The 26,844-nt window shown below is 37.6% G+C and overlaps 1 protein-coding gene across 2 annotated transcripts in view; it reads left to right on the top strand.

The window, feature by feature from the left end:
- Window positions 1-1,027: 1,027 nt before the first annotated feature.
- The window catches only part of NXPE3 (neurexophilin and PC-esterase domain family member 3), a 39,735-nt gene continuing 13,918 nt past the window's right edge, over window positions 1,028-26,844 (top strand). Inside the window, exons 1-4 of one of the 2 annotated variants that reach the window (XM_020999947.2) lie at window positions 1,028-1,117; window positions 3,375-3,587; window positions 18,455-19,209; window positions 20,616-20,689. In XM_020999947.2, coding sequence (XP_020855606.1) covers window positions 3,495-3,587; window positions 18,455-19,209; window positions 20,616-20,689 — 922 coding nt within the window. In that variant the 5' untranslated portion in view covers window positions 1,028-1,117; window positions 3,375-3,494. Of the gene's footprint in view, window positions 1,118-3,307; window positions 3,588-18,454; window positions 19,210-20,615; window positions 20,690-26,844 lie in introns of both variants that reach the window. The other variant, XM_020999946.2, reaches the window with a different exon arrangement.

Below are 26,844 nucleotides of genomic sequence, written 5' to 3' on the forward strand. Positions count from 1 at the left end.
GAACTGTGCTCTTCCCTCAGCCCATGACAACAGACCTTTCCCATCAACCATCCAGGTTGTCTTGGACTGGAAATTTGTTTCACTCTGTCTTTTTGTGGGTTCTACTGCTCTAGAATTTGTTTAGAGCCATTTTTATAGGTATTTGGAGGGATTTGGGGGAGAGCTCAAGCAAGGCACTGCCTTTACTCTGCCATCTTGGCTCCGCCCCTGATGCTCACTCATCTTGAAGAGGCAACCTTTGGAAGGAACACTAGAGCAGGAGCTCCTAGGATCTGTCCTTGGTCTCATCGTGTTCAACAGTTCTATATTAATTTGGAAAATAGATAGAGATGGCGTATGCCAACTTTTCAGATGGCAGGATGCTAGTAGGAATAATTATTATAGTTGATGACAAAATTATTATTTAAAAATTTGTGGCAGCCTAGAATAGGTGGGATCAGCACCATTGCTAGTCATAGTGGTGAATTGGGAGTAGTGAACTGGGTCAGCTGCATGGCAAGCTGGGGGTAGATTGTAGTGTGTCAATTGGAGGAGGAGGAGGAGGAGAAGAGGCTACTGCACATAGTTAGAGAATAGCTGCTGCTGTGGAGCTTTATGACAACTGCTTTTTTTTTTCTTTTGGGAGAACAACTCCAGATCTAAGATTTAGGAAGGGGGTAGGGGAACTTTCTCTGATATGAGCATTTCTCTTTTTCCCAGAGTGCAAGACTTTGGGAATATGGCCCCTGGAGTCCTGTATGGTTCTCCTTGTCTCTTTCTCAGGGTACCTAGAGTATTTTGGCTATGTTTGGAACTTCCTGTTGATTTTTGAGGTGGTATTGGTGGTCAGACTTCTTATATGCAGAAGACCTTCTTGAGAAAACCAGATACTGATTGTCTCAGAAACCCTGCCTTGTCAGAATTTGAGAGCTTCATAAAAGATGTTCAGTGATGATGATGATGATGATGATGATGATAACAAATTCTTTGGACTTTGCCATCAGGGTGCCTCAGCTGCTGTCTCACCCTGGAACTTCCCTCAGAACCTGGGGCCTCTTCACTCTGGAACATCCATTCTTCCCCTGAAGGCTTCTCACCCTCGAACATCTCTCTGCATGCTGGCCTCCTTCTCCCATTGGTGAGTTCCTCCTAGGGCCTCCATTTTAGAGATGGACCCAGGCCAGTGAATTTTTATACCCTTGGTGGTTATGCTTTTGACTCTTTGGAATTCAGTATCAGGCCCACGAACAGGTACCCCCTTATCCCCTTTTCAACACTTTTTTTGTGTGTTTTCTTCCCTCATTAGAATGTAAGCTTTTTGAGAACAGAGACTATCTTTCTCTTTGCTTGTATTTGTATGGCCAGTATTTCTTAGCACAGTGCCTGGTACATAATAAGTGCTTAAAAATGCTTGTGGATTGATTGAAATATAAAAGTTTGTGCTTGGTTTAAAAAAATCAGTTACATAAAAACAATATGGGAGAAAATGGCTTTTTTGTGTAAAAATGTTCTGGTGGGTTTTTTTTTTTTGAGCAGTAGAAAATCAGCATTGATGTGGCAGGCTAAAAATCTAATGTGATTTTATATTTTAATATTTAAGTGGATCTGTAAGCTCATTATTTGTATATGCCTTTCAGTAGTAAAATTCATAACCCATCTATGCCTTATTATCCTATGCAACTTTTTCCCAAGTCATACTATAAATCCTCTATGGGGGCTCCCCGCAAGATGGGGGTCTATCTCTAGATTTCTTAACATTACATAGATATCCATGCAGCATTCAGATTATCTCTTATTCTTCACTATTGTTACATGACCAGCCAACCCCCTTTTCTGGTCATAAATCTCTGATATCTTTTGTGCCACTACTTTCAAGTATCGTTGGTAATATATTGTACTCACCATGCGTCTCTTTACTGACCTTTGGGTGACAATTCTGATTCTGCCAAGATTATAGTTTCCCTTGATTTGCAACCATCTAAATATCACTGCAGGAATAGTGATATAAAAAAAGAAAGGTTTTCATTTCGGGGAGAAGCTTGGGATCAGTGAAAGAGCTTTTCAGGTTCCCAAATGTAATCCAGAGAGGCATTATCATGTGGTGCATAGAGAATGGTCTCAGAGTCAGGAAGACATCTGTTCAAGTTCTACTATTGATATATACTGGTTGTGTGACCCTGGGGCATGGTTCCCCCTAGCAGCACTCCCAGACTATAAATTACAGAGTAGGTGGCAGTTTGCTTTGGGAGAAGCAGTTTCCTTATTAGCAGTTCTCTATACAAGTAAAAGGGATCTTCCCCATCTTTCCTGCTCCCAGAATCTAGCCTCTTTTCCTCCTATGCAATTCCAGGTTCAGTTAATTGTCCATTTGCAGTGCCTGTGTGAAATATACGTATGGATGGATCTACTGAATGACTTGTTCAAACAAGTCAAATAAGGTCAAGTCAACAAACATTTATTAACCACCTCCTATGTGCCAGGTACTATGGTAGATACTGGAAGTACAAAGAAAGCAAAATCATTCCCTGCCCTCAAGGAGCTCGCAATATAATGGAGGAGACAACATGCAAACAACTATTTACAATCTCTCTCTCTCTCTCTCTCTCTCTCTCTCTCTCTCTCTCTCTCTCTCTCTGTCTCTGTCTTTCTCTGTCCCTCTCTTTCTCTTTATCCTCTCTCTTTTTCTCTCCTCTCTTCTCTCCCCTTCTCTCCATTTATATATCTATATAAATAAAAAAATACATTGGACATAACGTCATAGGGAAGGAATTAGTATTAAAAGGGATTTGAAAAGGCTTCTTGCCAAAGGAGAGCTGAGACTTGAAGGAAACCAGGGAAGCCAGGAGATAAAGATAAAGAGGAAGAGAGTACTAGGCATAGGGACAAGCTACTGAAAATGTCTCAAGTCTGGGGATGGAGTGTTTCAGGCTGTCCCTTAACCCCTGCCTACCTCAGCTTTTAAGACTCATCATCATTCTGGAGTGAAATTGACTGTTTGCTTGTTCATAATTTAAATCTTCAACATAGGTATTTATTTGATTTTTAATTTTCCTGTGCACTGTGAAATATTTCCCTGTGAGAGTCCCTCCATGATTTGTTAGCTTTATAATGATAGGGAAGTCATAACTTCTTTGCACCTCAATTTCTATGTCTATTGAATTGGTGCCTTCACTCCTATCTACCTTCACTGCCTTCCTCACAGGGTTGTAAAGATCAGATGAGATAAAATTTGGGAAAACAATAACTATATGTAAGATATTATTATTAATTATTATTACCTTAACTTCAGTCTTCTGCTACTGATACTTCTTTCTTATTTCTCCTTTAGGAGATCTTTGAATGATGTTTTGTATTTAAATCTACTGTATTTCCCCTTTAATAATGAACTCTAAAAGTGCTAACAGAGAGAAGCAACATTACCTGGAAGTTTGTAATCCTGAGAAGCAATGACACTGACCTCTGTGGAGCAAAGGCAGCATGGTGTCCACCATGACTGATGGAGATACAAGTAGACAATGTGGACGAATTTCTGCAAACCATGGTTTATCTGCTGTCTCCTGGCAGCATTGACCATTGTCCTTCTAGTCCTCAATGTTAATCAGTTAGAGGTGAGTTTCATTTCATTCCAATAGAACAGAGACCCAAGGATTCTTGGGATATAGATTGTGTGCATTAGAGGGTAAGGACGTAGGAGAATGAGAGGGTCATCAGAGAACTTACTGTGGTTGCATTTCTTTGCTTTAAGATATTTTTACAGTTGTATCATCAAAGGTATTCTTATGCGTCTTTCCCCATTTAGTATTGTGTTAGGTGTTCTGTGTCATATTCCCTAGTCTTGTAGGTATTCAAGACCCAAGATTGACAAAAATGATTTGTACTGTGATGTGTGCAAAGGTTAGAGGGACATTTAGAAAACTGACCAACACTGAAAATAATTACCATATTAACATTCTGTAAAAGTGAAAGGGTAGTTGGGTAGCCGAGGGTGGCAGAAATTCTAAGAGTGACAGACTGGTTTTCACCACTGGGTGGAGTTAGAACATTTCCCCTTTTAATTGGAATTCTCTTTCCTCTTAGCCATTTCCACTCATTTTATAGAGGTCCTAAAACAAACAAACAAACAATGAAAAAAAACCCAACAAAATTCCACAGCAAAAGGAAACAAAGGTACATAGTTTTAATTTAGGGTTTGTTTTAATTGCCAAACAGAACAGTGGTAACATATTAATGAAGAGTGCACCCTTAGAGAAGCTATCTTCCTGAAACCAACCATTCCCTACAATCTAGTCAAAGGTTGACAAAGGATACTCCTCTTTATTGAATTTAACAAAGACATCACTCGTCTTTATTTGGCCACCTCAGATTCTTAATTTCAAGAAATTATAATCTTTCCCTGAAATGGATTGTCTTCTATTCAAGAACAACTGATTATGTCTCAGATTCAAGTGAGAAGGAAGACTTTAGACAGACTGCTGCAGTTGGCTTTACACATGAGCTTTGTGACCTCACTTAATGTCTGTTTGCCTCAATTTCAACTATAATAATAATGATATAATTTCTTAGTATTTCAAGGGAGGGTTGTTATAAGGATGAACTGAGATAATATTTGTAAGATTTTAGCACAGTGCCTGGCATTTAGTAGATACTATGTAAATTCTAGCAATTATCATTATTAACAATGACTTCTTAATATTTTATAATAGATGGCCATAGGGTTATATGCTTTTATACTGTCAAGCTAGGTGATGCAGTGAACTTAAAGTGAGGAAGAGCCAAGTTCCAATCCGGTCTCATACACTTTCTAGCTTTGTTACCTTGGACAAGTCTTGGTAAGCCTTAATGTCCTCATCTATAAAATGGGGATAATAATAGTACATACTTCACAGAGTTGAATTTTTAACTCAAATGAGTAAAGTGCTTTGCAAGCCTTAAAATGCAACATAAGTGCTTATTATTATTATTATTACTATTATAGTCTATAAGCCTCCCTTATCATATTATTAAAGTGGTATCCTATATCTCTATTCAGTGTGTCCCATAATTAGCACTTGGCACTTAGAGCAGCAATGTCAAACATGTAGCCTGCTGGCCTTATGTAACCTACAACACTCCTGAGTGACACTTGAACCAGATTAAAATGTAATTACTATCTGATTTTAATGCGTTGATGTATTAATCTAAAATTATGCAAATACAAACATGTAAATAAAGAATATACAAATATAAGTAAATATGTAAATATATTTTATATATAAATTTACATATAATTTCTTATTTAATCACTCTTTTTCAATCTTGTCAAAGGTGAACAAAGAGGTTCTCCTCTTTATTGAATTAAACAAAAACATTTCTTGTCTTTATTTGGTCACCTCAATTCTTAGTATATATATATATGTACATACATATATATATATATATATATATATATAGAGAAGAGAGAGAGAGAGAAGAGAGAGAGAGAGAGAGAGAGAGTATAAATATGTTTATAAACTATTATACACACACACATCAGCTAGGCAGAGCACCATCCCTAGAGTCAGGAAAACTCATCTTTCTGAGTTCAAATCTGGCCCTAGATACTTACTAGCTATGTGACCCTGGGTAAGTCACTTTACCTTGTTTGCCTCAGTTCTTAATCTATAAAATGAGCTGGAGAAGGAAATTCCAAACCACTCTAGTATCTTTGCCAAACAAATCCCAAATGGGGTCATGAAGAGTCAAACAGAACTGAAATAACTGAGCAACAAAACTTACTTTATCATCTTGTTCCAAGATTCCTTAACTATATCCAGTTCCTTCCTTACTTTCTCTTAATTTGTTTCTTTAATTCCATAGGCATAACTTTTATCCACTTTTATGTTTCCTCTTTACAGTTTTCCAAATTCAACTGCTTATGCTTTCACTATATTTTCTGCTCACACTTTTTTCCCTGCTTATTTTATTCTATAATATTCTTTTACCACCTTAAAGCTATTTGGTTTGTTCATTGTTTAGATAATTTTTAAGTTTGTTTTGAAGATTTTGGATCATCTTGCTTCTTTGGGGGCATTTCTCTGTCTCTTCTTGAGGCCATGTTAAGGAGGGAGGTTTCTTATGATTTCGTGCTTTGCCATCTTTCTGGAAGTTTTCCCATCTTCATTTTATAGGCACATCTAGTGAGGCACAGAAGCTCGTTATTTTTTTGGAATGGTTGTAGTGAAACCATTGAGAATGATGTCTGTGAAAGTGCTTAAATTTTTTGTTAGAAAGTGCTCTGTTAATCAAAGATACAATATCAGTTGGCATTGGGTTGCATAGTACAATGGAAAGCTAATCTTTGCAGTCAAGAGTCCTAGGTTCAAATTCTCTGTTACCTAGTAGCTTTGACTATGGGCAAATCACAACCTACTGCACCTCAGTTTCCCACCTCTTTGTTGTTTAGTCATTTCAGTCACATCAGGTTCTTTACAACCCCATTTGGGGTTTTCTTGGCAAAGATAATGGACTGGTTTTGCCACTTCCTTCTCCAGTTCATTTTACAGATGAGGAAACTGAGGTAAGCAGAGTGAAGTGATTTGCCCAGGATCACACAACTAGTAAATGTCTGAATTCAGATTTGACCTCAGGAAGATGAGTCCTCCTAACTCCAGGCCTGGGACTCTATCTACTGGGCCACCTACCTGCCCTTTCCTCACCTCTAAAAGGGAGATAATAATACACTTACTACTTTCTTCACAGGACTATTGAGGCAAGCATTTTTTAAGCCAGAAAGGACTTTACAAATGTGAGTTATAGCTTTATTTTGTTTAAATATGATACAGTGGAGTCCTCAACAGATTATAAGTCAGAATTTAGGGTTGGAATGGAATAAAAGGGAACCAGTTAGACATTTTAGGGAAAGAGTTTTCAATTATATATAATTATAGACTACCTCAGCCCTGAATTTCAGTAAATTTTGGCTAATACTTGAGTAAGCTTTAAAAATGTCTGCCAGTCTTCTACAATTATAAATTTGTTTTGTAGCTATAAAAATCAGACCCCTTTCCTTTACTTGTCTGACATCTCTCACTGCCCTCACTTGTGGCGTAGCAGCTTAATGTATTGTCCTTTAAATTAAAATGAGGCAGGAATTCTCAAACTTTGGCTATAATCTATCCTTTTTAGGGAATTTTTTTTGGTATTGTCTTTTAAAAAATTACTCCTCCTTATATTCTGTTCAATTTTGTTCACAGGCATCTAGTTTAATGTGTGACTCTAATTGTGTGTTTCAGCAGAAATGATGACACCTCACATTTTGATTGGATGGAATTTATGTTTGCCGTGGGTCAGACCAGTTTGTATGGCACCATCCTAATTTTTTTTTTGCCATTTTCTCCTTTCCTCTTACTTATCTCATGGTGCAGTAAAAAGGGTATTGGATTTGTAATCAGAGAATGAGGGTTCAAATCATGTCTTTGTTGGGTCATCTCACCCATAAAATGAGGGATTGGGCTAGGTGGTCTCTGAGGTCCCTTCCAGCTCTAGCACTGTGATCTTCTGGATCAGAAATGTCACACATGCAGCTCATGGCCACATATGGCCCACAACACTCCTAAATGCAGCCTGAACCAGATTAAAGTGTAATGGGGAAATGTTTAACAACATAACTAAAAATACAATAAAGCATAGATAATGTTAATTTGTGGTTTTCTAAGTTAATATGAGGCCCACAGGGAGCCTTACGTATGGTTGGTGGCCTTTGTTTTTGAGCTGGACACCACTGCTCTAGATCAAGGGTTCTTATCCTGTGGTTCATTAATTTGTTTATTTTAAAAAATATGTGTCCTAAAAGTCTTAGTGAAGTTTTATGGTTTAATACCTTAAAAACTACACTTACTAGATTAAAACTGACAAACTGACATAACTATGTATTGTCTGGCACCTCAACCTTGAAATAAGGGACCGGGTACCAAGAATTTGGGCAAAATCTCTACATCTGTCATTGTTGTTGGGTACCCCTGATGGACACCTTTACTCTTCAGATACTCAGATATGATAAGATGATGAGGTTTTAAACTAATGAAGCTTAAAAATTAGAGAAAGACTTTAGGGATACCTTGTATTTTAGTAACTGTTTTCAATATAATTGGTTTCTTTTTAAACTTATATATTTTATTTTGTGTATTTAAAACATTCTGATAAAGGATCCAGAGGCTTCACCAAACTGTCAAAGGGGTCCATGATCCCCCTAAAAAGTTTAAAACCCCCTGCTCTAGATCTATAATCCTGTGATCTGGAAGCTGATAATTTATAGATACTCTGCAAGTAACAAAGTCTTTTTTATTTCATTGGGGATATTTCTCTGCCCCCAGTGGAACTTTTTTTTTTACTTTTTAAATAGTATTTTATTTTTTCCTAATTTCATGTAAAGATAATTTTTACCATTCTTTTTTTATAAAGAATTTTTATAAAAAAGTTTAAAAAAAATTTATATTTGAGTTCCATATTTTCTCCCTTCCTCTCTCCCTTCCTTCCTAAGATGGCAAGTGATTTGATATAGGTTATATATATGTAGTCATGTAAAACATATGTCCATATTCGTCATGCTGTGAAAGGAGAAACAGAACAAAAGAGAAAAAAAACATGAAAAAAATGAAGTAAAAATAGTATCCTTCAATCTGCATTCAGACTCCATCAGTTCTTTTTCTGGCTGTGGATAGCATTTTCCATCATGAGTCTTTTGGAATTGTCTTAGATCATTTTAATGCTGAGAAGAATTAAGTCAATCATAGTTGATCATCACACAATGTTACTGTTACTGTGTACAGTGTTGTCCTGGTTCTACTCATTTCATATTGCATCAGTTCATGTAAATTTTTCTAGGCTTTTCTGAAATCTGCTTGCTTGTCATTTCTTAAAGCATGACAATATTCCATGGCATTCATATTCCACAACTTGTTCAGCCATTCCTCAGTTGATGGGCATCCCCTCAATTTCCAGTTCTTTGTCACCACAAAAAAGAGCTGCTATAAATACATTTGTACATGTAAATCCTTTCCCCTTTTTTTTTATGATCTTGTTGGGATACAGACCTAGTAGTGGTATTTCTGGATCAAAGAGTATGCACGGTTTGAGTGCCCTTTAAGTATGGTTCCAAATTGCTCTCCAGAATGGTTGAATCAGTTCACAACTCCACCAACAGTGCATTAGTGTCCCAATTTTCCCCAACCCTCTCCAACATTTATAATTTTCCTTTTCTGTCACAGTTGTCAATCTGATAGATATGAGGTGGTACCTCAGAGTTGTTTTAATTTGCATTTCTCTAATTAATAGTGATTTAGAGCATTTTTTCATATGACTACAGATAGCTTTGATTTCTTCATTTGAAAACTGCCTGTTCATATTTGTTGACCATTTATCCATTGAGGAATAACTTGCCTTCTTATAAATTTGACTTAGTTACCTATATATTTGAGAGATACCTTTATCAGAGATGCTTGCTGTAAAAAATGTTTCCCAGCTTTCTGCTTTCCTTTTAGTCTTAGTTGCATTGGTTTTGTTTTTGCAAAACCTTTTTAATTTAGTGTAATCAAGATTATCCATTTCACATCTCATAATACTCTTTATCTCTTCAGTCAAAAATTCTTCCCTTCTCCATAGATCTGACAGGTAAACTATTCCTTGCTCTCCTCATTTGCTTATGGTATCACCCTTTATGTCTAAATCATGTACCTATTTTGACCTTATCTTGGCATATGGTGTAAGATGTTGGTCTCTATCTAGTTTCTGCCATACTGTTTTCCAGTTTTCCCAGCAGTTTTTGTCAAATAGTCCAGTGGAACTTTAAAGGGGTCAAATGATACTTGTTACACATTGGTAAGTGAGGAAAAGAGATAGTGCCATAGAGAACCTTTAGGACTGATGAGATTGGGAATGTCAGTTTCAGGAGGCGTTGACCTGTGCTGTGCTACTTTGGATAGGCTATTATTTAAAATAAAATGAATGGCCATTATGGGGAAGTCAAGGGACAGGCTTAATGGGATGGAAAAAAAATGATGAGAAGTTTGTACCTCTCCTTTCTCCATAGTAGGCAAGCCCTATGGCTGTGGTCTGTCTGCCTATAAAGAGTAGAAGGAAATTGTCATCCAGGCAGTCCACTTAGCCTTTTAGCATTTTGAAGTCATTCAGGCTGGATACCAGGATAAGAATTGTTCACGTAGAGGATCGTAGAGGTAGAGCTGAAAGGGATCTCAGAGACCATCAAATCCAACTTCTCATTTTTTTTGGTGAGAAGACTGAGGTCCAGTAATGTTAAGTGATATACTGGAGGTCACATGGTTATCCAGTGGCAAAACTGGAATTTGAATCCAGGTCCTCTGACTCTGACTTTTCCTACTGCACTATGAGATAAGTAAGAGAAAAAGACTGGTAAAAAAAAATTTAGGATTATGTCATACAAACTGGCCTGACCACAGCAAAAATAAACCTCATTCAATCATCAGCATTTCTGTTGAAACGCAGAGTCATATATCAGGCTGGATGCCTGCAAACAAAAATGAGCAGAACATAAGAAGGAGTAATTTTTTTAAAAAGCAATACTAAAAAAAAAGCAACACTTCCTAAAAAGAAGAGACTGTAGCCAAAGCTTGGAAACTCCTGGACTATTTTAATTTAAGGAAAAATACATTAACCTGCTAAACCACGAGTGAGGACAGCGAGAGAGGTCAGAGAAGTACAGGAAGGGGGTCTGATTTTTATAGCCATAAACAAACTGCTCCAAACTATTGCTAAACCACTTGGAATAGGAAGGACATTGCTTAATTTAATCTTTCATTTGGGAATTTACAGAGCAACACACAAACACCTCCCAATTTATCTACAAGGGGATATGGAGGACAGCCTGGCGTATGTCCTCATATAGAGGAACAAATATATTTATAGCTATAAATTATGGATGCCTGGGAAAATTCTGGCAGAATTCAGGCAATCTGGAAGACTCTGCAGGCCTAAGAGATTTTAAAATTCCACAAAGAAAAGGTTGCTGTATTGGCACATCTCCTCACTGCAGACATTCAGATAAGTGTTCCACTGAGAATGGACACCTGCATCTTGTGCCCATGAAATGCAGCATAGTTAGTCATGGTCCTGTTTTGAGGAGTTTGATAGCTAACCTGTATCCTTCTTGGGTTGTTTATGGATTGAGTTTTATCATAAGAGTAACTTGGTATACTTGGAGTCAAGAAATCTGGTTTGAATCCCACATCAGATATTTAATTAGGTATGTGATCATAGGCAAATCCCTTAAGCTTTCCTTATATGTAAAAATGTCTCCTCATGTGGAGATAATAACATTTTCACCACCACCATTTCAAGGATTTTTATTAAGGAAATCACTTTGCAAAACCCTGCAAAAATAGCTAGGTGGCATAGTGGATAAAACACCTGGCCTGGGGTCAGGAAGACCTGAGTTCAAATCCAGCCTTAGCCATTTACAAACAGTGTGCCTCTGGGGAAGTCACTTAACCCTGTTTACCTCAGTTTCCTCATCTTTAAAATGAGTTGGAGAAAGAAATGGCAAACCACTCCAGGGTCTTTGCCAAGAAAATCCCAAAGGGAGTCACAAAGAATCAGATGCAACTGAAATGCGTGAGCAACAGTGTTTAAAGAGTCAGCTATTGGCACAGTGCCTGGCACATGGTAGCTGCTATATAAATGCTTATTTTCTCCCCTCCCTTTAGAAAAATGGATTATAACTACCATTTGAACCTCTTCTGTTCAGCATGTAAGGCAAGGTTTCTGAGCATTGGTTAACTTGTGTCGTTGTTGTTGTTGTGTTTATCTTTCGTTCTGGAAGAGAACTGTGACATCAGAGAGATGATGGCATGACTTGCAGTTGACTTTGATTTCGGTGAGGGAGGGCTGTGCAAGATCGCTAGCCTCACTTTCTCCTCCAGAGCCATCTGGGGCCAGGACGACTAGAGATGGATCAGGATGCAATGGGAGATCCTGGCCCTTTTAAGCTAAGGTCTTTTCAGGTTCTTAAGGATGAGATGATAGGTATGCCCCCAGAGAAGGGGAAAGACAGACGGACTACCATCCCCAGGCAAGTCAGTGTAGCCGCAGCGGTTGCAGGAGGTAGGAGGTTAGTAGAGGTGGCGAGCTGCTGGTAAAGATAGTTCCAGGGGGCCAAAAAAGTTTGATGTTTTTTTTTATTAAAGGGTTAAGGTTTATTAAGGTTAAAACCCTTAGCTTCTGTCAAAGTGCAGAAGACCTGTAGAGTACTGTGCTATTACAAATGGCTCAGTTTGTCACTAGAATATTCATTTTATTCCCATATCTACAAAGACTGATGAATCTTTTAATCCTTTGACCTAATTTAGTTATAGTTATATAATTTCTTTGACTGCTTATTGACCCACCACACAGATTTTTATTAGTTTAGGTTGAGTGTGGTATAGGAGATAAAGTGATTCAACCAATAAACCACAGACTTTGGAGTCTATCATTTTCCTTTCCATTAACTGAGTAAGTAATCTTTGCTGAGAGATCTGACGTCACTATTTTTACTCATCTGTGAAATGAGAACAACCAGATTGTTAAGATAGTTCTTATGAAAATCTGGTGGTTAACATGTTTGTGCCCTCAGTAAGATATAAAATGATGGGACAGCTAGGTGGCACAGTGGATAAAGCACCAGCCCTAGAGTCAGGAGGACCTGAGTTCAAATCCAGCCTCAGACACATAATACACACTAGCTGTGCGACTCTGGGCAAGTCACTTAACCCCAATTGTCTCACCAAAAAAAAAAAAAAGATGTAAAATGATTCTGTTAGCAGTATCTTATTGGACTAATTATCTTGAAATTTCTAATCTCTCTCTAGACTCCTTTTTCCTTGATTAAAATGTTTGTACCTGTGTTACAAGGAAACAGGCCTTGCAAATTCCATACTAACAAATGTAGCTAAGCTTATGAGGTGTCATCAGATCATCCAAACATTATTAGGATAGGGATAGGGACTGGACCTGTGATTTCAGTATTATAAGGAATTCCTTGGTGAGAAAATTCCCTCTGCCAATGTGGGTCAGCACTTTCTGTGCATTGCTTAGATGACAGGTTAAATGACAGGGTCACATAGAGAGTTTATGTCATATAGCACAAAAAAAAATACTCCTAATAATCCTGTTTGTCTAATTGTTTCTGTTTCTGTTTTGGGCTCTTTTTTAAAATCCTGGGCTTTGGTGCATAAATATCTCTATCACCTTTCCCTCCATCCTTCTTTCCTTCCTTTCTCACTCTCTCTCTCTCTCTCTCTCTCTCTCTCTCTCTCTCTCTCTCTCTCTCTCTCTCTCTCTCTCTCTCTCCCCCCTCCACCTTGGAAATGGGCAAGAATTGTTTTTTTCTTTTCCTAAGTTTGACATGACGTTCAATATGGATCTCAAAGTATTAATGGCCTAATCCAGGAATAATTAACCTTTGTTTTATTATGGACCCCTTTGGCAGTCTGAAGCCTATAGTCTCCTTCTCAAAATGATGTTTTTTAAATTCACAAAATACATAAGATTACAAAGGAAACCAATTATATTAAAATAAATATTTTTTTCCCCACCAAACGTATGGACTTCCTGAAATGTAACCATGTATCCCTTTGGGGTCTGTGAACTCCAGTTTTAAAATCCAAGTTCTAGTCCAAATCCATCATTTTATAAATGAGTAAACTGAAATATCTTTTCATGCCAGTAGTTAGTAATAGATCTGGGGTTTGAACCCAGGAGCTCTTACTTTAGATCAACTAATTTAATAATGTTACAGTAAAACCTCAGTTAAATAGAATCCTATTTTATGGCTCTCGGTTAAGCAGAATTATTATTCTGCATGCATGAAAAACCAGAAAAAGGCAAATAACAAGAAAATAAATACCAGGGATTTATTCTAAAATGCTACTGCTAGGGTATATTCTGGTCTCAGGACATATGTATTCCAACTTTCTATACTTTCTCTAGCTATGTAGTGAAAATTTACACATAGATTGATGTCTGTGAAGCACAATTTGATCTCAGTCAACAACAACAAAAATTTTTAAAAACCAATTAAAACAAGCTGTGTATGATAGAAAGCCCATGAGAATATCTTTGGGAAAGGAAGAATACATTCATAGGCAGACCTGTCTCCTTAGCAACCCTAGCTATTGTGGTCCCCCAAATAGAAGTGGCCCTAGGGTATATGGTCAGAGCAAGGGTTCTTAACTGGGGGTCCACATATTTATTTTAAAACTTTGTTGACAGCTTATTTCAATATAATTGATTTCCTTCATAATCTTAATATTTTATTTTATTCATTTAAAAATGCTATTCTGAGATGGGATCCGTAGACTTTGCCAGACAGCCAAAAGAGTCCACAACACAAAAAAAGTTAAGAGCACTAAGAAAGATTAACCCTAGGGCTAGAGTGTTTCTGGGGAGAATGAAGGGACTGACTAGAGTGAGGAGAGGGAAGGTGATGAAAAAGCCTTTGCAATTTTCTGTAGAGAAATAAAGCTGATGCTACTGAACAGATGTCCTCATCAGTAGATTCAGATGGCCTGCACCTAAGGGAATTCCATAAGAAGAGCTAGCCTGCTTGAAGGACCATTTACTACAGTGCTGTCAGAGTGTTTTGGAAATGTCCAGAGAAACATGTGCCATATCATTCTTTTTTTGTTTGTTTTGTTAAATTCACATTTTTTTAAAAGCTAAGAAGGAACATGGAAATGTTTTGTCAATCCTAATGACAGTATTTGCTAAGCCTCTGGAATGTACATTAAATAAAATCTGTAATCATCCTAAAAACAATTAAATTGAGCATTGGATGGATGGGGGAGGAAGGATGATAAGTTGTTTTTTTTTTTTAATAAATCCTGTCAGAAAAATCTGATATGATAAAAATGAATAGAAAAGTGGATAGATAGGACTTTTCATAAGACTGTCGTAGAGCATTTTTACTTTCAGAATGAGGTTAGCTCGGCCAGGATATGAAGTGTCATGTATTGGAAACTCCTAGAATTTCAATTTTAAAGGCAACTGGTAAACAGAATAGCTCCCCACTACCTTTTACCTACCTATCTTTCCTATTTTCCATCCTTAGCAAATGAGATTCTGTAAAGGGACTTTGTCCAAGTGGGTTCTGTAAGCCGACATGACCTAGGAAAACAAAAATCGTAGAATTCTATTAAAAGCAGTATAGACTATCAGGGGTGGAGGAGACTCAGAGCTCGTTTGGCCTAATACACAGCGAAATCACAAGTTCACTTCCCAATGTGTCTGACATATGATCATTTTGTTTCTGCTTGAACACATCTTGTGGTGGGGTTACTTCTCTCCTGAGACAACCCATTCCAGTTTTAGACATTTCTGTTTGTTAGGAGGTTCGTTTTTAGAACAGTGCAGAGTATAATTTACATTCTGGGTCACACAGTTAATTAGACTTGGAATGGGGGGATGGGAACCCAAGTCTTCCTAACTCCAGGCCTGAAGATTACATATAATTTCTCTGGACAGGAAGGAAACTATTGCAAGAAAACTTTTAAATTTCTCAACAAATTAGGTACAAAGTATCCCAATTTCCTTCCCTCATTTCACTCTCCTTGCAAAAAACAGAATCCTATTTCAGTGTCCTACATTATCAAGAATGTTACACACACACACACACACACTTTTTTTTAAACTATGAATGAGATTTCTCTCCTAGGGCATCTAAGAAATATTATTTTATTGCAATATACAGTCTTTGCAGTACTTTCTTCCCCCTGAAAGAATATACCCACCTCCTTTTCACTATGTGCTATCAGGTGGTGTTTTTTCCTTTAACTGTAGGAGACTGCTTCCAGTTACCTGAGGTACTGGTATTCCTCTTTTTGGCCTTAATCACCTACTAGTTCTATTTTGGTTATTTGGTCTTTGAACTCCCAGGGGACCATCTCCAGTCTGGCCTAAAAAGAAGAAAACCTTTATAGTGTCCTTAATTTGGGCTCTCCAGGGAGCCTCTGGTACTTGGGATGGTGCCCTGTTGGACAGTAGGGCATTTATTTGGTATCTGTGATCTTATACCTGAATTTAAAATTTTTCCAGGACTTAGATAGCTGGCTAGCTATGACTGCTTAGATCAAAGGCTTTGCAAAACTTGAAGTATACTATTATTTATATGACAGAGCAAATTCAAGAATCTGACAAAAGCTGGGACACATCACAGAAACTGAAGAGGAGAGGAAAAGGACAAGATGAGTAGGTAGGTATGGAGTTCAGAGGGAGGGCATAATGCAACGGAGCATAGGATCAATCACCGATTTAGAACTGGAAGTTTTGCAAAGCCTTTGATGTCCTTCTAGACAGTTTGATTCTAACTCAAGTTGTAAACCCTAGAGAATGGTGGGCCTTACAACATCTAAAAGTGAGGTGAAAACAGATCCTTTCCAAAAGTTCCATACTTGACTTAAAAAATAGGAGCAAAAGCCAATGGAAAAAGTTCCTTAGACTCAATTCCATTTTTCCTTTTGAGTTACTTTTAATTGAAATAATAATGTTACTTAATTCATTAAAGCATGAGCCCTGCTCCAGCTTGCCTCTCTCTGCCATACATGGACTATCCTTCTTCTTGACCTCTATATCAGAGAATCCTCTTCCTTATGGACACAGCTCAAGCTCTGCTTTCTACTTGAAAACTTTCCAGATCCTCTCAACTCCTAGTTTCCTTCCTTCTCAAGCTAACTTGTATTTAACTACTTTGTATTCATTTTTTTCATTCTCATTATATTTATTCTGTATGCATTTGTATATGTTCTTGTCATCCTCATTAGAATGCGATGTTATTAGAAACAGATTCACTCATTGTCTTTATATTCTCAGCGCCTAAACAGGTACATAATAGGTGTTTAATTAATATTTGTTAATCAATTTATTTAAATGAACTAACTGTATACATGCCCAAAAGAAGAGAAATCATTGTATAATAGCTCAATTGCTGAAAATCCTTGTTGTAATCTGAGATTACCTCTGCTTCATGCAATTTGGGAGCTATTTGGTAGCAAGGGATTTGACCAAATGGCCTCACACTTTTCAAAATTCCTGGCTTTGGGGGAAAGTACATTCATTGGCAGTAGAGGGAAGAAATGTGGACCTTTAGTGAATTACCATGCTTTCATTCCTGTCTGGGGCATGGTGGTTGTTTACTAGTGTGCTTGATGCCTTTTCAAAATCCAGAGAATGATTTATTATGTCCAAAAGACATTCATCATGAATTATCAAAACATATCTATTAAATTAACGAGTGACAAAATTGAATATAGCATTTAAAATATCTTGAAAAACTGTACTATAAAAAGAGAATTTCTAAGAAAGATAGCTAATATTTTCCACAAAATCAGATAATAGTGTTTCCTGGGAAATTGGACTATGGAAGTATGGATTTTAGAATTAAAATGTAATTTAGAAGTCATTGAATCCAACTCCTCTTTATACAATGAGGAAACTGAGGCAGAGAAAAGTTAAGTAACTTGTCCAGGGTCACATAGCTGTTAAGTATGTGAGGTAGGTTTTGAATCCAGGTGTTTCTGACTCCAAGTCCAATACCCTATTCATGCTGTTTCTCTTTTGATTATATTCATTTAACTTCTAAATGTGTTTATGACAGATTATTAATTATAATAATACTCACATTGGAATATAAAGAGCTTGGTGTTAGCTGGGGTTCTGTCACACTAACTAGCTGTGTAACAGGGTAAGTGTGTCTGACCTGGGCTATGATTAACTAATCATTTACCTCTGATGTCACAGACAGGGAGCTAGGAAGTAGTGGGGATGGCTCTCTGTTGTCAGTCGAGGGACATGGAAGTTTATGGTATGGAAAGTTGTAATTAGATCAGAGATAGCCTTTCACAAGAAAAGCGAGGCCAGGAAAAAAAGAACCAGGGTTACTTCTGGTTTGCCTTTGATCAAAACAAGCTTCACTTCCCATTCCTTTTATGAGATAGGTAATTCCCAAGTAGCTAAAAACTAAACTATATATCTGTAATACATCAAATCATAGATCACAATTGAAAATGACCTTGGTAGGTTTAAGGCAACATGACACATATACACAGTTAGTAGAAAGAACACAGGATTTGGAATGAGATGACCTGGGTTAAATATCGTTTCTGTCATTTATTACCTGTGTGACTTTGAACAAGTCATTTGACCTTAGTTTCAACATTCTCTTATTCTACAGATTCCAGTAGTGGTAGCAGACATTCCATTTCTTTTCTCCCATTTTGAGTAAATAGTAATATATTAGATATCCCCATAAAACTGGAACTTTTGTAAACATCTTAAACTCAGGGGGACACCTTTTATTCAAGCCACCAATCCTCTTTTCAAGCACAAGTTTTTTTCCAAAATTTTATTAATATTGTTTTAAAATTTAGCCTCAACAATGTTAGAGGTTTGCTTGACTGCATATAAGGAAATTTTTTTGTTTTGTTTTGTTTCTTTGTGTTTTTCTGTTCAGCACTTGGATCATGAAAGTGTTTTAGCTACCGTCATTGATAGCAGCGGACAGGATATTTCCCCTCAAGCAACAGGAGTTGTCCGAAAGCCTTACTGCGGTTATGAACATCAAACCTTATCTAAGAGGGAGCGTTTGGAAGAGGACTCTTTGTTGGCAGCCTTGCAGAGCCATGAGCCGTATGCGGATTTGGTCCCGTTTATGAAGAGCACTGACCCCTCCTCTAGCTATTTTGTGATATTGAACTCTGGAGCTTTCTTCAAGGTGGGGAGCCAGCTTGAGGTGCTGGTTCAAGTACAGGATTTCCAAGGGAGGCCCAAAAAGTATGGTGGAGACTACTTACAGGCCAGAATCCACTCACCCAAATTGCAAGCTGGTGCAGTGGGAAGAGTTGTAGACTACCAAAATGGATTCTACAAAGTTTTTTTTACTTTGCTTTGGCCAGGCAAAGTGACTGTATCTATAGTTCTGGTTCACCCTAGTGAAGCAGTCCAGATCCTTCAGCATCTACAGGAGGTGAGGCCAGATAGAGTCTATTTTAAAAGTCTCTTTCGGTCAGGGAGGATTTCAGAGACCACCATATGCAATGTATGTCTACCAGGAAACCTACCTGTGTGTAACTTCACAGATCTCTACACTGGGGAGCCCTGGTTTTGTTTCCAACCAAAAAAGCTCCCTTGTAGCAGCAGAATCAACCATTACAAAGGAGGGTACCTCAAGGGTCTTCTAACCACCGCAGAGGGTGCTTTCTTCCAAAGGTATGTGGTATAAATCACAATCAGTCACTTCTGATTTGGGCCAGTTCTTTATAAATCTACCCTTTCTACCCTTGGTTATTAGTAACGATTATTACTATATTATTGTGTTAATATAGTAATAATTATTGGTAATGACTATTAATAATATTTCCTGCTATGGTTATATTTTCCTTGAATCTCACCATACATAGCTCAAAATAAAAGGTAAGCAAGGAAGTGTGTGCAGATTTATAGTCATTACTATATACTTGTATATGCACACATATGCATATATATGTATATCTCTATATATGTGCTTTATACATGCATATTATTTATTTTTATGGTAATTAAGTGGATCCTGGTAAATCCATTTGATCTCTTTTTGTCACTATATATACCTTCTGATTTGATATTGGTGCATACAAAAATAATGTCTGCAGAGCATATCAATGTTGATTTTTGCTAAGAGATAGGTCAATATTCCTTCATTATCCCTTCATTGTTTAATGGTGGAAGGGAAAAGGAAGATTGACTTTGGTGGTAGTTGGAGAAAGCTAGTCACTAAAATAAAATTACACTTACTTAAAAAAAATTAGAGTTGGATTTTGCTCCTGTCATCTTCTTTTTTTAAATTACATTTTCTTTTTTTTCCCAATCATCAGGCATTAATTTTCTCTCCCTTCCACCTCACCCCTACTGAAAAAAAAAAAAGGAAAACCAAACCTTGGAACACATATGCAAACAAATTCTTGCTAACTTCTAAAATATATTCTGTCTCAGTCTGTGCTGCCGTAAAGTTAATAGGGAGAACGTTACTCATAGGATCATGGATTGGGAACTAGATGGGAACTTAGAGGTCATATTCTAGTTCCCTCTTCCTTCCCGTTTTGCAGATGAGAAACTGAGGCCCAGAGAGCTCGAGATATGCCTAAAATCACAGATATTAAATCACAGAGATGGAATTTGAAGCCAGGTCCTTTGATTCCAAAGCTATTATCCTTTCAATTGTAGCTCTCCATTTAAATTAAAAATTTTTTTTTACAGTTTGAAAATTGGATTAGATATTTTTTTTAAAAGATTGCTTTGCCTTATGCACTGTGCAGTGTAACTTGATTATAATCATAATAGTTATTGCTGGAAACAAATGGGCTTTAATCTTGAGTTCAAATCCCAGGTGTGCAAAGTGCTTTCTCCTTATCTGACTATGGGCAAATTATTTTTTAAATGCATCCTAAAAACTAACTGATTATTGAGAATAACGTATTACTTGGAGCTATGTTTCAGTATTTCATTTGTAAGTTTATTTGTAAGTAAATTAAGTTCTGTGAATTCATATCTGTGCCTTTACAATTGAAGGTAAGCAACTGGGGAAAAAACAAATGTTTGCCACTCATAGCTCTTAATTATTTCTCTTTCTCTTCAAGTGACATCAATATCAAAGTGCCAGTTCGCTCCAGTGGACCTGATTGGGTGACTGTTATTCCCCTAGGAGTAAAAGGTAAAGAAGGAATGAGTCCAGTGACATTACTTTTAATTGTTAAATTGAGCACAGAAAATAGAAAGTGTATTTTTAATTTAACTTACTTGGGGCTCTTTTTTCACTGCTGTTATAAAACTTTTTTTCCCCTCTGTTAATTTGTCTGATTCCTGGGCACAAATAAAGATACGAGTGAAGATACTGAAAGAGCATTTAGGAACAAACAGAACAAAACAGTTTAGACCTTCCGTGTAAATTCCTGGGTTTTGTTATCTATATTTATATGGAAGGCAACTTAATTTCTTCTGTTCCACATGAGCATCTGAAGGTGTTCAAGAGGTATAAGGAGAATGGACGTTTTTCAAGGAAAGGTGGTATTTAAAACAAGAGTGTTAACTAGTAAAAGAAAATAACTCCAAAGACACTAACAAATGAAATGTATTAGTATTAATGCAAAATAGGTATTATTCATTGTAGAGACTTTGAAGAGGAACGCATGGATATTATCCAGGGAACTTCCAGATATGTTAGAAATGGCAGACTTCATTGTGCAAGAGGACAAATGAATAATAATACCATGCACAGTATCACATGTAACAAGGATTCTCAGCCATTTTCTCCCCCCACCCCACCCTGATCTTCGGAGCATATCTTTTTATTTAGTAATGTATACCAGTTGTCCAACAAACTGGGACCAGACTTCTTCAGCTTAGGCCTGGACCCCAAATTCAGGTGGGGAGAAAGACTTTTTATATGTTAAAAGCAATCAAATAAGGCCAAGTAATTAAAAGGAAACAATATAACATTAGGTAATCTGATTTGTAATTGGATGAAAGGTTAGGGACTATTCCAAGTTTGGAGGGGGAGAGTGAACAGGTATAATTCTCTGAATTCAGAAAAGGATGTGTTCCACTCCCCAAGTATCTGTAAACATTCAAGGGAACATGGAAATAATAATTGATTGATTGATAGGGGCCAGTTTTCAGATAAGACCCAAGGGTTTCTCTCAGCCATTTCCTAATGAGTACCAACTTTTGGTTTGCTGGAAAATTATTATATGCCAATGTAGGTTCTGTTGAAAAAGGAATTATTCAAGTAAAACTCACCATTAATGAGAGTGGGTTAGTATTCTTTTTTTTGGGGGGGGGTGAAGGACTCAGGAAATCTGGATCCAGTCGATCTTAGATGAGAGTTTAATTGGGATTTTGAAAAAGTGATTAATGATTGGCATGGTATTAATGAAGCTCCTTGAAAAAGGCCTTTGGAGAACAAAATTCTTTCTTCTCACACTAGATATTTTTGCTCAAAGGGTTCAACCCAATCTCTCCTCTCATAAAATTCTTTCTTCCTCTTATTTCTCTCACATGCTATTCAATTCCCACATGACCTGATTAATGACAGATCCTACACACACACCTCCCCAACATACACAGTAAACAACCCCCGCTGGCTCTTTACCTTGTCTCAGTTCTTTGACCACTTCCGTCCCCTCTTTGACCACCTCCTTCCAGCAGTATCTACTTTGAAGTGTTTTTTGGAAACTTCTTCCTATTCCCAGTGAAGTTCCAGAATGAGATGGCATTGCCTGCCAGTCATGAATAATTACTCTTCTCTCCACCACGTTCTTTATGGAATAAAGTGGTCAAATTAGATGTTTCCTAAGACCTCTTTGAGCTCTGATGTCCAGTGATTATGTGAGTAAGCTCAGCCCTCTTTAGTTTGAAAGAGACTGCCATCTCTCCTTGATGTTGGCAAGTGGCTTTGTGAGGAAAGCCCCTGAGAGGAATCTAAATTTTGGAATGATTTAGTGCTTTATGATAAGAATATTTGTAGGTTTCAGACACTGAGTCTACCATATATTATTTAGTAGGAAGTATTAGGAGGGATAGACATAACCTCAACAACTGGTGAAAACAATAGTGAGAATCTTAGTGAAGGAACCAAATCTGGATGAGGATAAATAGGATAGTTTTGTAAATGAGAAGCTGGTAGTAAATGTACAGTTGGCCAGTGCACAATGTAAGTACTGCATTATAATAGCAAATTTTAGCATGAAGAGCTTGCTTGGTATTATTTAAATGATGCATATTCTGGTGACCACCAGGTAGCGCTGTAGCCAAACTAATGTATCCTTATGCTCACAGCTGTTTTTATAGCCAGATCATTCACTTTTGGCCTTATCCTTAGAGCACAACCTAATGTTACCTTCAAGGTGGGTCAGGATAAGTAGCCACAGTCTAGAGTTGTTCCAGGAAAGATCTCTGAAGAGAGGATGATAAAATCCTGTAACTGGGAATGGAAACTAGAGTGAACCTGTTTCCTTTTCACAGCTGTGGAAATTTAGACCGTATTTGCGTACACAATTAGTGGTGGAGGAGGGCTTAAAAACCAGTTTTCCTTGAGCTAGCTAGTAGTGCAGTAGATAGAATGCTGGGACGTCTAGTCAAGAAGACCTGAGTTCATATTTAGCCTCAGGCAGTATGTGTGTGACTCTGGGCAAGTCACTTAACCTTTGCCTACCTTAATTTCTTCGACATTAAACTGGGGTTCATAATAGTTTCTACCTTGAAGAGTTGTTGTAATGCTCAAATGAGATAATATTTGTAAAGTGCTTAATAAATAAATAATTGTTTCCTCCCCTGCAAGGCCAAAGCTCTTGCTATACTGCCTCTCGAAGGCCTCTGTGAAGTATCTGATCTTCAGCTTGGGGTGGGGGCCTGCATTTAATTGGATTCAGTTCAAATGTATAAAGAACTTGCTATGTGTGGTGGGCAAGGTATTATACTAGGCATTAGGATAGTGATTCCTAAAAGATGTGCCGCAAAACCTCCCTCCCCAGAAGACTTCCACATTCCTCAGCCTCCACCCTACCCCACCCTGAGCTGACGTTTGCTGCTTGCGGTTCCTGACCTGGTGTTGGAAAGTTCACAGTTGCAGCTTTATCCCCAGAAGTGTTCTTCTGCCAACTTAAATATTAAATGTGCCACGATTCCTCATGGCGAAGAATGTTGTGCCACGTACAAAGAAACTTTGAGAACTACTGTGCTAGGGATACAAAGACAAAATGAAAGACAGTCCTTGTCCTCAGTAAGCTTACATTCTATTGTGAGGATACAACTTTTTGTTGTTCAGTTGTATCTACTCTTCATGGCCCCATTTGGGGTTTTCTTGACAGACCTGGAGTGGTTTGCCATTTCCTTTTCTAGCTTATTTTACAGATGAGGAAACTGAGGCAAACAGGTAAGTGATTTGCTTAGGGTCACTGAGCTAGGAAATGTCTAAGGGCAGATTTGAACTCACAAAGATGAGTCTTCTTGACTTCAGGCCTGGCACTCTGTGCACTATGGTGTCACCTAGCTGGCCCATATAACTTTCGTGACAGTTTGAGAGGGAGAGAGAGTACTAAGTCCTCAAGAGGACTCAGGCTGGATCAGTACTTTCATAGCTAGATTTTGATCAGGAAACAATTCAGACTTATCATAATAATAGTAACAGCTGGGGCCAGAAACTCCTGAGTTCAAATCCTCCCTCTGACATATACTGACTATGAGACCTTGGGCAAATTGCTTGAGTCCTCTGCCTCAGACAACTCTTTGAGACTACGGTGTTGCAAAGAAAGTGTTGATTTGCATGGGTAAAGAGACTTGTAAATTTAGAACGATGCTTATTGATGTAATGATTGATTCAGTGTTTTAATCTTCTAGATGACTAAACACCAAAAAAGAAAAAGCAGGAATCATAATCATGTATTAACTACCTGCCAAACTGCTTTCTAGCTTTCTTAATTCTGGGATTTATAAAACTCTAAGTTAATTTTTTTTCTGGGTCTCGTTTATCTAGTCTGTTTCACTGATTAAGTTTTCAACTTTTTGCCAGTACCAAATAGTCCAAATTCTTTTCCATAGGTTTCACCCATGCAGTACTCCTCTGGTTCCTAGAATTTTTCTTGTGAATACATCTTCTTTATTTACAATGCTATTCCTTTTTATTCTGTTCCTTTGAAATAATATGTGTCCTTCCAGAACTTTTTTCCAGTTATGGGGTCCAATCTTACCAAATTTCAGTGAACTATGAGGTTAAGCTTGTCTTCTTTAGTTAAGATCTTAGTTCACCTTTCTGGTGGTTCATTTGCATATAGACAAAACTATTGGTTTTATTCTTAGCTCTTTTCTTGGATTTTGTCTTCTGGTATTTACTGAGTATGTTAACTGCTATTCTTCTTTCTGTGTTATAGCTTTTGTCTGATACTGACATTGATAGATAAATATAGGCACTTTCCTCCAACCTATCTTTTCAGATTAAAGTCCTTTTGCTTGGATGTGCAAGACTCCAAGTAAATACATTTTTGATTAGCCTGTGACGAGCTCTACAGACCTTTAGAGTATTATATAAATGCTAGCTATTATTATACAACGCTCTCATTTTGCAAATGAGGAAAGCGAGGCTGAGAGAGGTTAAGTCAATTTGCTAGCTGCAGTATCAGTGGTCAAAAGTCTGTCATTGCTGCTCTAAGCCATATTCCATGTATCCAAATCCCGTTCTTAGCCACCATCATCTTAGCCAGCTACTTGCTTCCTAAATCTTTGTTTCCTCTTGGTAGCAGTGATGAATACACCACCAGTGCTCCTTAGGTCTGCAGATTTCAGTCTAGGATTTCATATTCCTTACCAGTGGTTCCTACATTCCTTTTGGCATGATCATTGTGATCTTTTTCTTGCATTACCAGAAGTGTGTATTGCCCAAGAGATTTAGCAAGTTTTGGGAGGTTCTCGTCATGTATTAGATACATGCCCTGGAAAGATAGCATACCTCTCTATTATTAGTGTAATAGCCACTCTTGGTACCCCTTAGTACTGGCAAGAAAAACCATGGGCAGTTAGGTGGTACAGTGGATAGAGTGCCAGGTTTGAAGTTGGTAAGACTCATCTTCTTCAGTTCAAATATGGCCTCAGATACTTACTAGCTGTCTGACCCTGGGCAAGTAATTTAATCCTGTTTGCCTCAGTTTCCTTGTCTGTAAAATGAGCTGGAGAAGGAAATGGCAAACCACTCCGGTATCTTTGCCAAGAAAACCCCAAATGGGGTCACGGAGAGTCAGACATAACCCCGCAGTGGGTACCTTCCACCATCACTACTTATCTTTTATTCTTCTGACCCTTATTTAGTTGATCTCTCTCCTCATGGCATCTGTGGATCATATAAGGATGGTTTGAATCTCAAGTAGCTGTTTCCTCTTCAGAGTATTCAATTCCTCAGGAAGAGCCTCAGATATTACTTAGCTTTTTGTGTTTAATTGTCCCTTTTTCTTCATTGTTAAATCTTCCACCTTCCTACCTCATGACATACATCCGGATTTCCTTCTGTTTGTTCAGCTTGTTTTTCCTGCTTTGTTTTTACGCTGTCTCATTTGCTCAGCTGTTTTCGATCAGCAGTTAGCAACTTTCTGCCCACGGCCTAAGTGCAAAGACAATGGGCTTGGGAACTGATGAGATATAGGGCACTCATGAAAAGGATTCCCTCTTAATGTTACTTCCAGTTACAGTATTCCAAGATCCTTTGATTCTGGCCCTCCTTGGAACAACTCTGGACTGTGGCTAGTCATCCTGACCCACCTTGAGGGAAACATTAGGTTGTGCTCTAAGGTTAAGGCCAAATGTGAATGAGATGGAGAGATGAGGGCATGAAGGGAAGGGAGACAGTATTACATCAAAATTTTTTTCTACTATGTTTTATTGCAAATTACAGTATATACTTATATGTGTATAAGTCTATGTAGACATGCACGTGTATATATGCCTACAGATACATGCATGTGGAAACCCTTAAAGCATACTAAACTTCTTGCTGCTTCTCTCTTTCTATAATATTAAGAAGTCGTATTGTCGCAGTTTTTGTTTGAAGTCTTTGGTCCCACCAGAATAGAAAACCTTTTTTCAATACTTAATCAGTATCTTCATCTGAAGTCCTTTTAACATTCTTTTTAAACCACTTTCTAAAAGGAGACTAAGTCTGAATTCAAGGAGGAACTTTATTCTCCCTCAAGACAGAATTGTTGATGTTGTTTCTTCTTCGTTCTTGCAGAGGACTAGGTAGCAGTAACCCAAGGGCTGGGTGGTTAGAGTTCTGGGCCTGAATTCAGGAAGACCCGAGTTCAAATCTAGCCTCCTGGGTAAGTC

This window comes from Phascolarctos cinereus, unplaced genomic scaffold (genome assembly GCF_003287225.1).
Source record: "Phascolarctos cinereus isolate Bilbo 61053 unplaced genomic scaffold, phaCin_HiC Scaffold_726;HRSCAF=1367, whole genome shotgun sequence".
NCBI lineage: Eukaryota > Metazoa > Chordata > Mammalia > Diprotodontia > Phascolarctidae > Phascolarctos > Phascolarctos cinereus.